This window comes from Diuraphis noxia, unplaced genomic scaffold (assembly GCF_037042655.1).
Source record: "Diuraphis noxia isolate RWA-SAM2 unplaced genomic scaffold, SU_Dnox_SAM2 contig0003, whole genome shotgun sequence".
In the NCBI taxonomy this organism is placed as follows: domain Eukaryota; kingdom Metazoa; phylum Arthropoda; class Insecta; order Hemiptera; family Aphididae; genus Diuraphis; species Diuraphis noxia.
Genome location: NW_028301713.1, coordinates 55631944 through 55648086, shown reverse-complemented (window position 1 = coordinate 55648086; position 16143 = coordinate 55631944). Strand labels below are relative to the sequence as shown.

Genomic DNA, 16143 nt, shown 5'->3' with positions numbered 1-16143 from the left:
TTTAAAGCACATTTGATTATCTGAATATCACTAAACTAGACAGCCATTAAAATATACTAGCTGCAAAGTTTATATACTAAAATATCGCTTTTTGATTTGAACAATTTAAGGAAGGTTTAGATAATATTCAATATTCATTCACCATCAAAATTCGCTAGGAAACGCTGGATAATGCAGCTAGTATTTAAAACAATGGTAATATATTATTAATTAATATATTAAAATGCTTACGAATTAATAATAATATATGGGATCACTATAATTTATTTAAGGTACCACATGCCTCATATTTTTCAAACACATTATTATAGACCAATATATCTTATTTAATACAAAATGTTAGATAACTCAAAAACTAGTCGTCCGAATTTTGATTAATAAAATATATTAATATTAATAATATTATACAGTAGGTACATTCCTTGCAAGTCTTGAAGGGTAGTATATTGTTTTACTGAGATCACGTGATTATCGGGATACGAGTTAAAACCATTGGATTGTTATGATTTATTTAAATTAAGCTAAGTTATTGTACCTCAAGAAAATCGAATAAGTTAAGTAATTTAAAAATATAAAGGATGACTGCTAATCTCTACTTCACGGTTCATGTCTTGACTCTCGACTGCTATGCCAATTAAACGATAACCTACGAATGTATTCAACGTTCCTGTGTTCTGTTAATGCATAAGTTTTTAAGCTTTTCCGAGACATGGACCCATTTTAATTATATGTATAAAGTACATACCCACGGACTCTCACCCCCCCCCCCCCCCCACCCCTCAACAATAATATACAATATAAATATTTGGTTTCAAAATTTTTCAGTTTTTAAGGTATTTCAAAGGTATTTAAAAAAAAAAGCATCGACCACTATGCTAGGACCCCCGAGTAATCTATACGAACCCACTTATAGGGGTTCATTTAGAACACTGATTAATAAGAACCCTCGTATTAACTTAAGCAAATTCCCAAAGAGCAACATAAACAGTAAATTAATAATCTGTAAATTTGTATGTATTATAAATATACCTATATCGGGCTATATGTAGTGTGCTATGTAGTAAATACAATATGTGCGTTTGCGTAAGCTGTGTGGACGTAATAGTGATACCAAAAATGTAAATCGTAATGTTTATTATTTATTTAATTGAACGGCATAGTAGAAAGACAAATAATTATGTATTTATGTCGTTTGATAAATATAAAATTTTATATGCAAATTTGGATATAACAATGATAATATAATTGTATAGTATTATTGTATATCATAATTAAAATATTACACAAATAAAAAACTATAACAGATACTTTGAATTCAATTCAACTTTTCTTGTCGACGAATTCATTTAAATAATTTTACTTTTGACGAATGTTTATAAATTTATATTTACAGAAACTGATATAAGTTCAAAGTCTATTCAAATATAATTAGCCAAATATTATATTTCAAATCAAAGAAAATTAGGTAGGTACACACACCAACATATTATTATTACATAGTTAAAATGTGTATATTTACAATTCCGTTTACAATAGTTACTATTTAATATAAATTATGTTATAATTGTAGATTATGTTCAATAATATTAATCAATCGTAAAAATCGAAAAAAAAGTAAAAACATCTATAATAATGAACCTTAAAGAATTTCCGAAGTGATAAAAAACAAACCAAACAAAAAATTATATAATATATATTTACATAGGTACAATTGTTCTTATGAATAATTTATAAATAGATTGAAGTAAGTTCTACGGTATTTTTTGTACACGAATCAGCAAAACGAGTTTCAAGACTTTGAAAATTATTCTATTGAGGTTTATAGTACACGAAAAAATGGCGCATGGTTTTAAAAACAAGAACGATTCAGCGTTTCAGCCCGTTATAAATAATTATTTAAAATAATTCAATTAGCATACAATCATATTATGTATCTAGTATCACAGCAACTCTATGTCTGATATTGTAACATTGGTGTGGTGAGGTTTGGATGATGTCCGGAGTTCATCCGCAATGCTGATAAACTTTTATTGTACCATTCTTCTTCTGGCATCATTCCTGAAAAACCAAACGGAAAATATTAGGTACTTTATTATTTAAATTGTTCCAAACAAATTTCAAGTGTGAAAAAGTCTTAAATGATAAGAGTTGTGAGGTAATAATAATTAACTTATAGGGCACAATATACCTATCGTTATTACAATCGTGTATCGTGTCAGAGTTATTTTATCATGCTAAGCACGCAGTGGAGTATTATTGATGAATAAACGTATATGAACATTTAAATAATATTTATTTTACTTTTATAATCACCCTCTTTAGATTAATAAGCAGATGTGATCCTATAAGTATATAAATTTATTTGTTACCATACATTTTCAGAAAATCTTGTATAGATTAGAAAACTTCCAAAAATAGTACTAGTTTTTAGTAAAATCTTCAATAATTTTCAGTAATCTTTTAACTTTTCTAAGATTCGTAGATAGATTAGGCTACAGTAGTACAGTTGAAATTGTTTTCAAACTGATTGATTTATTGCTGACCAATGATTTAACACATACATTAAACACTTTTACCTTAATTATGCACTAATGATTAATAGTTAAACAACTTAACAACTCAATTCTTTTCACTTTTATATAGTTACAATAATAATTAATAACATTAAGGAATTTTACAGTCAATATGTATATGATATCCTCAATGGTCATACCTACTTTTTATATAAAGAAAATTTTAAAATTTTAAAGAAATAACTTTATCTCACGTTCTACCTAAGTAGTCGGATCAAATAATAGCACACTTACAGAATATTAATAATATTATAAATCTATAAATATATACCTGCAGGTGTCGTAATAGAAGACTGATTAGAAGAAGCAGTTGGATTTGAATGATGACTTGTGACTGTAAATGGTTGGCTCATCACAGCAGTAGACATGTACGAACTAGATGACATCTAAAAAAAATATTTCTCGTATATTAGTTTATTAAAAATCAAATATAATTAGATATGCATTTTTTATTATAAGTGTCGTAAATGCAATAATTTTAATTTATAATTGACAGGATCTAAAAATTATCTTCCTATAATTTTTTTAAATAATTGATATCTAAATTGATGTATAGATATACACGTATAGGTATAAGTATCTGTGTCTTTTTATTAAGCCACAACCATTATACCATTAATGCATTATTGGTAATATAATCATAATAAAAATAACATTATTGATACATGATTAACGACATCAATAAACCGAATGTTGAATATAATTATATATTATATAAATAATTTACAGTAGAAACTATATACCTACTATTGTGTGTATCAAACCACTATTAGAAACATGCAGCGGACAGAATATATTTAACGAGTTCTAACTTTGTTAAAATAATAATAATAATATTCTTTACCTGCGGATGGTATCTGTTCATGCTATTCGGATGCGGATAAGCTTGGTACGTTCTAGATGCTGAAGGGTAGATGTTTCTCATCATGGCGGCCCCGTTACATCCGGGAAGCATGGAGGGCGGGGCCAAAGCCTTTTGCAATTGCTTTTCCTGTTTTCTGTACTTGGCCCTTCGGTTTTGAAACCATACCTAGAATATCGTCATCGTCATTGTCCAATGCAAAAACATCTCTCTCCCCTTTTCAAGTCATTACAAACTCGTTTTATCACTATATTATGGTGTGTGGGTGTATAAAATATTCGGGAAAGTATGGCCTTTTAAAACCCTGCAGGGAAAACGTATCCCTTTATGTGCCCGGAAATACATTTTGGATGATAAATTCAATTACAGTGGTCCCTGTGTGATGTTCTTGGGGACAATGATTGAGGGAAAGTCGGTGACTCACTCTGCCTCGATGCCGTCGCGATTAAATGTGAGTTTTATATATAAATATTATATTATAATAATATATATTGTATTATGTATATTATATATCACGATTCATCGTGCATACGAGTAATTATGAAGCTTTATAATTTTTAATTAATGATACACAATTTTAGAATTAAATGAACATCATAACCCACGATAATATCCTTACAATATTACAAAAACATTTTTGAACAACATTAAACATTGTTGTTAACATGTACGGCACATTATATGCACCTGTGTGTGAATGAAACAATTATTGAAACAATTTTATTGTGATCAAGTTAGACCTTATTTATATAATATGGTAGCGTATTTTGGATTTTTTCAAATGTTAGTTTAAATTTTAAATAAATCACTTGAACGAGTTTAAAGAAGGTCTTCGTACAAAATGATACTATATTAGAAAATGTCTACACAGGAATACGGACTATACAGTTAATAAGTATCAGCATATCACTATAACTTAAACCTTAATACTAATACATTAAAAGGAATGTTTGAAAAAATCTCGAGTATACTAACTGTAAAATGATCAAATAATTTCTTGCCTAGATCTTTTAGTTCATATTTGAATTTTTTAATGTTTTGCATTTTCACTCTCTTATTCTCTCAATTATCAAAGAACCTTTTATAAAAAATGTATAAATTGAATTTGTAATTTACAGGATGTAATAAACTAATAAATTAACTTCATTTTTTTTACTTGTTAATAAATAGAATTCGAAAATTATATTTTATATTTTATTTTCCATTATTTTTAAGACACTTTTTCACTAATATTTTAATCACTGCTTAATTATTTAGCTGAAAAAAGAAAACTTCCTACAAGCCAAGCGAACTCGGAATTTTTTAATTTTATTTCAAATAATATTTTCAAATAATTTTGTAAAAAATAAACTTAAAATTTGCAAATTTTTAAAAACGTACCTATATATAGTTTGACATTAAAATATTTAAAAATGGAGTTCATTATGGCCTGGAAAATATTATCCCATATAGGTATAATAGGTATGAATAAAAAAAAAAAATTACAAAAATATGACTCTACATGTCTGGTAAAGTGTTTTTTTGAGGACCAAATGACATTATATATATCACATATTTACACATAGTATATTATAAAATATAAATGTACTAAACTTATAAATAATCTTGATTGTTTTTTTCATAATTATACAAAATGTACAGCTGACCATGCCTGTATGCAAAAAAAAAAAAAAAATACCTAAAACATTTTTTTTTTTTGTCCTAGGATAATTTATTTTATTACTAATAATTCCTAATTACCTACGTTCAATTTATAAGTCTAATAATTTTAAATTACACACGGCATCAAAGTTAAAAGTATCTCATAAATTATAGTATTTTATAAAAATTTACCTGTATTCTAGCTTCATTGAGTTTTGTACTTCTTGCTAATTCCTCCCTGCAATAGATATCGGGGTAATGAGACTTGGCAAAAGCAGCTTCAAGCTCGGCCAGTTGTTCCTAAGTAAAAAAAAAAAAATATGAACAGTTAAAAATACGTACTCATGGAATACAATGCGTAGAATAATTACATAATGGAATGTTATATATCGTTATTAACCTGGGTAAAAGTCGTACGGTGTCTTCGTCTTGCTGGAGTCGGACACGTAGCCGTAGTAGGCGTGTGTCCAGAATGGCTTCCACTTATACTACCTACAGATGTCAAAGGTTCTGTTTTCAATTTTTTAAACGCTCCTTCGGATGCTAAAATTCAAAAAAAAATTAATATAATTAATAACAATCCATTTCCACTTAATCACTATTAAACACAAATATAACATAAGTTTTGGATTTAACCTTGCTGGTTATAATATACCTAGCGGCTACCCATCATTAATATTATTGATTTTACTATCATTTTAATATTCTTGGAAATAACATTTTACATTTTGCTTTTGTAAAATACTAAATAATAACATTATTTACATTATTCAAACTGTTATGGTTTGTTAGTAAATTACATTCATCCTTTGGCTGTAGGTATTTCCACGTTTTATAAAGTTTGCTTTTAATTAAAAATTCTCGGTTTGTATGTTTACGAAGCACTAACATCAAACACTGCAAAGTTCAGAGTATGAAAAACCTCTTGAATGCTAGTAATTTATTCAAGAAAATTATAGAAATATTATAGGTACTTGTATAATACCTATATGAATATAGATAACTTTATAAATACATTTATGACGAACAAAAATATTAAGTTTATAATTAGGAATATAGCTATAAATAGCTATATAATAAATAAAATTACAACATCGTCCATAAATATATATACTCTTCTAGTTAACTATATTATTTAACTAATTGGTACATATTTCAATTAAATATTTTAGAATATAGATTTAGTAAATCCATATAACTTATAAAAAGTAACCTCTAAGAGGCCTTCAAAATGTGGTATTATCGTAAAATGCTTAAAGTTAAATAATTTGAAAAAATAATAAACAGTATCGACTAGAACAAAGGAAAAACGATAATTGTATTAAAGTTTAAGGAGACAAAATGTTAGGAAAATTACTATTCTATGATAGTCTTATTTTAACTTCTATATACGCCACTGTACTATATCTACATGATAATATAATACATGAATTACCTAAATTTCCAAAATCTGTAACAGGATAGTTCAGTCCCATTTTATACAAAAATTATGACTTTGAAATTTTGAAATATTCAGAGCTACATAGGATTTTAATATAATTTAAAAAGATCTTTTTAAATACAAACATTTTTTTTCAAACGAGAACTATCCGTTTATTATAAATTGTTAGCCGTTAGAGAGATGATTTTTTTTAAATACTGATGATTGATGAATTTAAATTTAAATTTGAATGAGTAAATTCTTAGTTATTACATTAAACACGAAGGATAGTAGTTAATGAAAATTTATAGTACTATTAAGTATTACTAAATATATAGATAATTAATTTTTTTAATTTATTTAAAAAAAAATTACAATTTGTAAAAGTGTTCATGCTTATACTATAATAAGTATATTTGCCTACCTATATCCTATACTAGTCAATAAATAGTGAATATATTTTATATTTTATTAAAAATAATATGTCAAGTTGTTATTAAGAACTTATATTTATTTTAAATTAGTATGTAATAGGTAGGTATATTAAGCTTAATAACTCAGAAACTACTCATTTGAATTCAAATCAAAAAAAAAATATCCGCCTAACAATTTACAGAAGAAAAATTATAAAATAAGTTTGTACGTTCAAATGTTACTTCTTATTGCTTAATAATAAAAAAACTTAAGTTACTACTACCTGATTGAAAAAACTATGGTAATTCAGAAAGTTTAATAATGTTAAAAATCAGAATTTTAGTAAATGCATTATTAAAGGAAAAATGGATTAAGCATGTTTAGTGAATCATTCTTATCCATTCTGTAATATGTATTTCAGTTCTCAATATTTAAAAAAATGTAGGTAGGATTGTAATTTGTACCGTATTCTCATTATAATGTATGACTTTTCATGACATTGAGAAAATGAGTAATGAGATAATATTAAATAGACGATTTAGAGATTTAGACATAGAGATAGAGATTAGAAGATACACATAATATCTACTATAAATTCATCTTAAAGATCTTCTAAATAATTTATAGAATAATGTGAAATCTATCAATTAAATTATTAAAAAATGTATGCAAGTTATGATATTATGAACATTGTATTGAACTGATCCTTAGATCCTTATGTTGACTTAATGTGCATAAAATGAATAATTTATACAAGTTATTCACAGTAGTATAAACTATCCTAATTTAAGAAATAACTAATAAGAAAGTTTTTAAAAAATAAATAATTATTGTAGAAGTATCTATTTATAGTTTTATTGGAAAGTAGAAACTAATTTCTTTAAAATTATAAGCATGACAAAAAATCCTCGAGAACTCTTTATAGTAGCAACTATATTAATATAGTGACAATAATTCGGCTATCGTCAACACCCCATCCGTTATATAATTTTTAAGAAAAAATATTTTATCATAGGTATTAAAATTTAAAATACTTTTTATACTTTGATGATATAATTAAAAGTTTGTAAATTGCATATACGTACTAGTCTGTTCGGCTAGCGATCCTCGTCCGGGGGACGGTGTATTATGATGAGACGAATCGCCGGCCGCATTAACTGGCAGTCCGTACAGCGAGCCGAGTTCATTTGACGAGTCGCTGGCCCCCTTCGAGGCACGTTGTTTGTCTGGGTGCACTGCGGTCGGGTGGTGATGATGGAGGTGATGGTGATGGTGATCATGGTCCATCAAACCCAATATGCCTCCAAGACCCGGTCGCAAATCGTCCATCATGAGTTTACCTGAAACGACAAATGCTGTCGATAAATACACACTGTACATGTAATAATATGAAATTTACGTGCAATATTTCAATTTATTATTAAATTATGTACGAGGGAAGGTAAATATTAGATTAGATTTTACAAAGCGTGTATAGAGTATCTACTATCTAGGCTTAACATTCCCCCCCCATTTTGGAAATTTCAATTTAAAAATATTATTTACCAATATTTGAGACAATATTTAAAAATAATATTTATTGTATATAAATCGTTGGAGTAAATTGAGCCTACCACTTGTGTTGAACTTGTGGTAGGCGATGGTAACGCTCATAACATTATCATTATTTTTGTAATTATTTATCAACTATCACAATCATGTTTTTTCATATCACCATGTTAGAACATAATAAACAGTAAGATAATTTTTTATGTTGTAAAATATTATATCATCATTTATCACCAAGAAGTGATTGTGATTATTGATATAAACTGTGTTCAAAATGTTATTGAAATATCGAATAAAATTAAAAGTATAATATAATAAAATAAAATATAGATAGGTACGCAATACCTATACCTACCATTATGTAATATACTAAACTTGAAAACATTGGTAAATTTTAGAATTTCAATAATAAAATAATATTTCTGATATTAATAATTAACTTCATAGTATACATATTTTAATAATACACGTACAAATTATAGTAGTCAACTCAAGTAATAGGTACTGGTATTGTTTATTTGTATTGAATCTTTACAAGTTACTGCCTCACTGCCTTACAACTATTTATTTAATTGTGACATTGCTAAGGTGTCAATCTATCATACACATTTAGTTTGATTCTTCCTTCGTTAATATAACTTACTATTATAGTATTACCTATGTCCTATATTATTTAATACATTTGTAATTTCAACATCAATTTATTTATTCACATTAATTTTCTTAAATCTATATTATTCCTTGTTTAATTTACTATAAAATATTAGGTATTGTGTTTTTAACTAAACACAATTAATGTATACTGGTTATATATATGTGTGTATATTGCATATGTAACATGAGTGAATTTAAGACTAAAATATTAACGTTTTCATATTTAAGATAAAATGATTTATAGATAACTAATAATGTTCCTAACTGACCTAACTAGATTTAAATTTGATAATTATTTCATTACATATACCTAATACTTATTCGTTTTCAAGTTTCGATCAATGTTGTTTAATAAAAAAAATACATTAATAGTTATAGGTCCAATACATCATATTATTTATTAACACGTATATTCGTTTTTAAATCATATTTCGTGTTAGAAGTTTAGAAACACCGTTTATTTTGAAAGATAAATGTAATATATATCAAGGTATTATTAACTCAAATTCTACTAGTACGTATCGATTGGCTATTTTTTTTTTTTTTTAGTTTATTAATAGGCTTCAACAACACAGGTTTTTAGCTTACATTTGATCAAAAGTTAAACAATAAAAATAGTATCGATTTACTACTATATAGAGTATATGTTGATATAATATAATTTTTTAAATTATAATATACCTATACAGGCATACAGCTTATATTATAGTTAAATTGTTTTTGTTTATTTTACTATTGGTAATACTATTATTGTGATCCTATAACTCTGTCAAAAATCATTGTTCCTTTCAATAGTCTTACAGTTGTTGTGGTTAGCGATTCTAATGAAATAATGTAAACACAGCAGAATCTCGATTATTTAAACCTCTGTTATATGAACCCTCTGTTATCCGAACGTTATTTGTTTCAATTCATGTATCCGAAAGTTCTTTTTTCCGAACGTCAATGTGTAAAATATCACACATGCACGCCTGGGGCCTGGTTACAGTTTACAAACGTCAATTCGTCAAATGAAAATAATCATATGTACCTACATTATAATGATTCTAGTAATATTATTATATTTATAATAACTAGGTAATAATAGGTATAATAAGTCGATAATATACAATATTATTTTTTAATTTCTTTTATCCGAACTTTCACCTGTCTGAACTCAGTGTTGTTCTAATTAGTTCAAATAATCGATGAATTTTTACTGTATATTTGTTTAAATACCTACTTCAAAATCATAAAAATACATCAAAAGCAATATAATGGCTATGTATTATTTATTATAAGTCATGAATAAAATCGGAAGACGGGTATTCAAAATATCTATAATATATCAAAATCTATACACAACATACAAACATAAACATTATATATTATACAGACATATAAAATATGGTTTCAAACTATTATGCCATCTCATAAATTGTATCACATCTCACAATCTTATTATAGATGTATGTTTATGAAGCTACAAAAAAAATTATTAATGATTATTGAAGGACATCACGGACACAACCACATACGTAAATAAATATATACATTTGTATATGTAAATATATATAAAGATTCTGAGGCCCCTATTTTTATGTATGTACAATGCAAATTAATATATACGTATATATTTTATGCTAATAAAAATAACTGAGCAACTATACAGGTGCTAACTTCCCAAACAGCATTTGTATAGCTTATCCAATACCCCCTTCCAAGAGAATTTCAGACTAACAGAACCTGTAGAAACTAAAATGTACATTATGTGTTTTTTTAAATAATGGGTCATAAACATATTAACGCGAAATTTCGCAGTACATACATGTGTGATAAATTTTGGACTTATAAAGGTATTAAAAATGTATAGCATTGGGTGCGAGCGAGGTCCGTTCTATAGGCGCAAAAGACCGCTCAAAATGCGTTTCTTTGTATTATTTTATGTATAATATCATTTATACTTGCATATTATAAGATACACATGAAAACCAAACTTACCCGAAGACGAGTGTGCCGTACCACCGTGATGGTGTGACCCGTTGTTGAAGTTCAACTGTCTCGAGAACAGTGCGGGGAAAATGTTGTGCGGGTGGTGCGGATCACCACCCGCCACACCTTTCAGATCAATCGCGGTGCCCGTTACTGCACGCCTGGTCGCAAAACGTCGACGCTGCTCCGCAAGGGTGCAGAACACGCGATAGTGACGATGACTCTGATGCAGTGGTAACAACGGTGGTACTGGTGCGAATGCACCGAGTGACTTGGTGACACAGATGTAACTTGTATTTAAATTGGTATAGGTAATATTATAGGTACTCGGCGATATGCACACGGTTGCAGCTTTGTGAACAGACGAATCGAAGTACAAAAACAACGCGTAATTTATTTATTATTTAGCGGTTGATTATAATTAAATTATATATTTTTTTTATGTAAACAGTGGTGGTTCGCGGAGGACAAAAAATTTCAGTATCGCAAAAAAAAAATGAATAACTCTAAAATGTTGGTCGGCCGGTGATTATGATTTAAATTAAATTGGTTTGGGATGATCGGAGTGTCCGATTAACGAAAGAGCGCGTCATCCGATGCCAAACTAGAAGTGACTAACGAAATTACGGAGTACTAGTGATCGGCTGACTGGAAAACAGGGACCCGTGGCCGGGTTGACTGCAAACGGGCCGGCAGGCGAGGGAACCAATGAGAAGGGGGCAGGGTGCGCAGCGCTTCGACGGCATTGGCTCGGCCCCTCGCCGCCCGAGACACGGCTGCCATGGTTGTTCTCGTGGAGACCGCCTTTGTTTTTGTGGATCCCCTAAACGATAATAGATTTTGTGTGATAGTTTTCATGGGACGTGGCAGGACGAGCGTTTTTTTTTCTTTATTTTCGCAATTTCCTATCCACTATATATATTATAGTCCCTACTCGTACGCACACATAATATATATTACATTTATTATTATCATATAGGTATAATAGGTATACCGCGATCGTACAGCGGGTCCTGTTAATTTTGCGTCCGCTTTGATTATTTTCAACATAATTTTTTTTCATAGTTTATTTATAAAAACAATCACAATAAAACAAAGCACAATGTTTATTTATGTACCATTCGTTGTACCTGGAGTACAATTATTATACAATTGTCTATATAAAGGTTTGTTCTCGGAAATATATACCTATATACTATAAATCTAAAGTTTATGCATATTATGTGGTTATAACTTAAAATGTTATGGTATATTGAGTACATATTATATAAATAAAGCGACGTGACAATATAAAATGCAAAATATTGTGGTGCAAATATATTATACCTATAACTTATGACTTGTGGACATAATTTAAATGAAAACTAATTCCAAAAGGAATTAATGTCAATTATTTGTGATCTTCTCTGTCGAGTTATTACAAAATATGATCTAACCATAGGTATCTAAATAAATTTACGTTTACCAAATAATATACTGGATATTATTATATTATACATTATCCACCAAATAATTTACAGTAAAAAAGGGTTTAAAAAAATTTTGAATCATTACTATATTATTAAGGTTGTAAAATTTCATAAAATTAATTTTTTTGAAATATTTCATGAAAGATTCATGAAATATTGCATTTTTGTGAAAAATTATAAAAAATCATTTAAATTTAAATCTAGAGTAGAAATGTAATAAATATTTCTTACATACCTAGTATACATATTATACAAATTACATAACATTCATATAGGATCAACATATACTTAAAAAAGTTTCAAAACATATGAATTACCTATATCAATTTCCTAATTCATGTTTATTTAATATCTTATAGTTACTAATTACTAATTAGTGGAGGTTCCATATTTAATAATTAATAATAAATGTATGAATAATAATTAATAATTATTGATATGATTTATTGAATGTAGATAAGAATGATAAACATACATAATATAATATTCTCTTTCTCTACATAATCGTGAAACGATAATCACTAATCAACTATAGAATCGGTGTAAGTATCTAGTGATGATTTTTTCAAACATGCCAAAAAAAAAAAAAAAATTAAAATATTATACAATATTATAATATTTAACATATATTATATTTTCAATATTTTATTGAAATGTTTCAAGAAGGCTGAAAGTTTCAAGTTTGAAATATTTCAAAGTGAAAATTTCATGCTCATAACCCTATATATTATAGACAATCCGTAATAGTATAAAACAAATTCAGAATATATGATTTTTGAATATATTTCAAAATTTCAACAATCAGAATTTTAATAACTTTATTATTAACATGAAAAATGGGGGTAAGCATGCTTACTGCTCAATGAAACATGGAAAATGGCAAGGTAAGATATTTTTATAATTTTATGCATAAAAAAGTATAATGATATAATTTTAATTTTAATATTATTCAAAACAAATTCGAATTTGAGTGGAAACCAATAAAAATGTTTCATTAGACACAATATGCAAATAGTTAAAACCATTTAAATATAGTATTATACATATTATGCATAATATATCAATATGATGTATAATAGGTATTGTAAGTACCTATAATATATTAATTAACAAGCTGTGACAAGTAGAACATTTATCTCTCTAGTCACGTTAATTTTAATTTGTTTAAACCGGAATTAATATGCGTCCGTCTGTTAACGTCAAAATGTCAATGTCGGAAATCAGTTAATTTTTCAAAAATCTTGAACAGTTAATACTAAAAGTTTCTCGAGAAGTCAAAAGTCGTTGTAATATCAGTTAAAAATATTTTTAAATATACATAGACTACCACGTGAACATATTTATTTGATCTGTTCAATCTGTAACAAAAATATTTACAATAAGTACAATGGAGGGATACACTATAGGTTATGGTTGGCTTGATTAAAGAAGCTGTTCAATAATAGCACTTCATGGCAGGATAGTAGTGGTTAGTGAACTAGACTGCAACTAGTCGGCTAGTAGGTCACGGTATCAGCTACGCTTTAAACGTCGGCCAGGGTCACCCGAGATAGTTCGAGAAGAGAGGTTTTGGATGAGAGGGTTTCGGCGGTTTGAAAGTTTAAAGTGGAAACGTTCGTACTTATAGAGTTTTAGCGACGTTTTTAATCGTCGGAATGAAGAGGTCTCTTAGGAAGGTATCATTTGATATATAAAAAGGAGCTTTAATTATCAGCCGGAGGCATTTAGATTAAAATATTTGGATTCGGTTTATATTAGAGTCTTTGGCTGATCCCCAATGTTGAACTCCATAAGACCAATTAGGTTTGAGGAGTACCTTATACAATATACATAAAGATTTCATTCTGTAGTGTGACATGTTTGGAATTGGAAGAAAGGAGAAGGCTGTCATTGACGATTATTGAGTACTAGTCGTTATAGTGTTATGTGGGCAGCTCATGTGAGTCGGTGATCTAGGTATAAAACTATAGGTAACGCACATTTTAAGCGGTCAGGTTAAATTGCTATTTAACAATAAATATTATTTACGGGTGTGAGAGGTGCTTATATTATGATGGGCGTTGAACTAAATTTTATTTGGAGGAGAAATAGACCCTCGTGGGGGGGAGGTGTAAATGCTTCAATCCCCTACATAAAAAATGATCAAATTATGACAGATTGCTGTGACCCACACGATTAATGTATACCTATACTGTAGAGCGGTGCCCACTTGCTTAACCTCCTTTTTAGTTGTTTTTTCAGGATTGATAAATAAATATTTGAAGATGAATAAGAGGTTACTAATACAGAAACTATAAAATATATGTGCATAATTTTTTTTTAGATATTTTATTGAAAAACAAGGATATTATGTAGTAATGTAAAAAATAGTGTGTGCAATATTTTTGTATTTACCTTTTTAATCATATTTAATTTATGTATATTACGTACACATTCAAGTTTACCTACTATACCTTAGGAGTTAGGATTAAATTATATAATGAATTAACTTTCCCTAATTCAATTTCAGACTTGTCATATACTCAATGAACGAAGGGAGAAGAATTAGGTTTAATATTGATTTGCTTATAGGTTATAACTTAATATTAAGTATTAACCAAGAAAACAATTAATATATCAGAAATATTTAAATTAAATACATTTATTATTTAAAGACACAAAATATTATTATGAACATATATTATATTACAGCTTATCACTCATGACTTTAACAATAGGCATACTAAGGGATATTGGCATTTTGCTGTGTGACTTAATATACGATATGATATATATAGTTAGAATTATGATGATACGCCTTGTTAGCCATTAATCTTGAAGAGTTGTTATAATTACAATAAATTAGCTGTTCAATATTTTATTGCTATTTTAATTTGATTTAATGAGTAAAGTTACTGAGAAAAATACCACCTGACCACAGTACCTACCAAATTTGAAATATCAAAATTCAAATTCACTATAATAAACAGTACATACTACAGAGTATAATAATATACAAACGGCGTAGGTAATGTTTATTATAATTCATATTACAAACCATGGCTCGTACTCTCGTAGCATAAGTAACTAATTAATTGTAGAATAGGTATTGTTTCAACTATATGATTCTAAATAGCCAAACAGGGTACCTTTGTAATATTGTAATATTATATGATAACTATTAATGGTATTCCACATACAACACAAATCTAATAATAATACATTATTCTATCATATATGAAATGATAGTTCTGAAAATGTTAACTGGTTTAATAGAATATTAAAATCTATCAGTATACCTATTAATTAAATTATATACTTTCGCGACGTATACTATGATACGCGTATCATTAAATTTTGTCAAATTTGAAGCACGTAGTATAATAATTAGTAACTAGTAATGCTGCTTTATTTCATCGTATAGTGGATCAATCAGTATTACTATCAATATTATTTAGTGTTATAACTACTGTTACTAATTTTTTTTACTTTGACTTTAATATTATGATATTATCTATACATAACAACCATAATCATATTCTAAAACCTGAACACACTTCTGATGAGTTACTTTAGCCTTCAGTACCTATATTTTGTATGATATTATGATAA

General features: G+C 27.7%; 1 protein-coding gene across 1 annotated transcript; it reads right to left on the bottom strand.

The window, feature by feature from the left end:
• Positions 1 to 1676: 1676 nt before the first annotated feature.
• Positions 1677 to 11712, bottom strand: LOC107172286 (uncharacterized). The gene is made up of 7 exons (XM_089224199.1): positions 11093 to 11712; positions 7996 to 8250; positions 5477 to 5619; positions 5269 to 5376; positions 3418 to 3603; positions 2845 to 2959; positions 1677 to 2058 (listed from the first exon to the last, which is right to left on the bottom strand). Exons 2-7 carry the CDS (start codon positions 8240 to 8242, stop codon positions 1952 to 1954), a joined length of 906 nt encoding a protein of 301 aa, XP_089080325.1. The 5' UTR covers positions 8243 to 8250; positions 11093 to 11712; the 3' UTR covers positions 1677 to 1951.
• Between the last annotated feature and the right edge of the window lie 4431 nt (positions 11713 to 16143).

Coding starts and splice junctions, on each gene's coding strand:
- LOC107172286 (XM_089224199.1), bottom strand. CDS start 8,242: ATGATGGACGATTTGCGACCGGGTCTTGGAGGCATATTGGGTTTGATG. Junction 5,377..5,476: donor ACCGTACGACTTTTACCCAG/GTTAATAACGAT, acceptor TTTTTTACTTAG/GAACAACTGGCCGAGCTTGA. Junction 2,960..3,417: donor TGAACAGATACCATCCGCAG/GTAAAGAATATT, acceptor TATTTTTTTTAG/ATGTCATCTAGTTCGTACAT.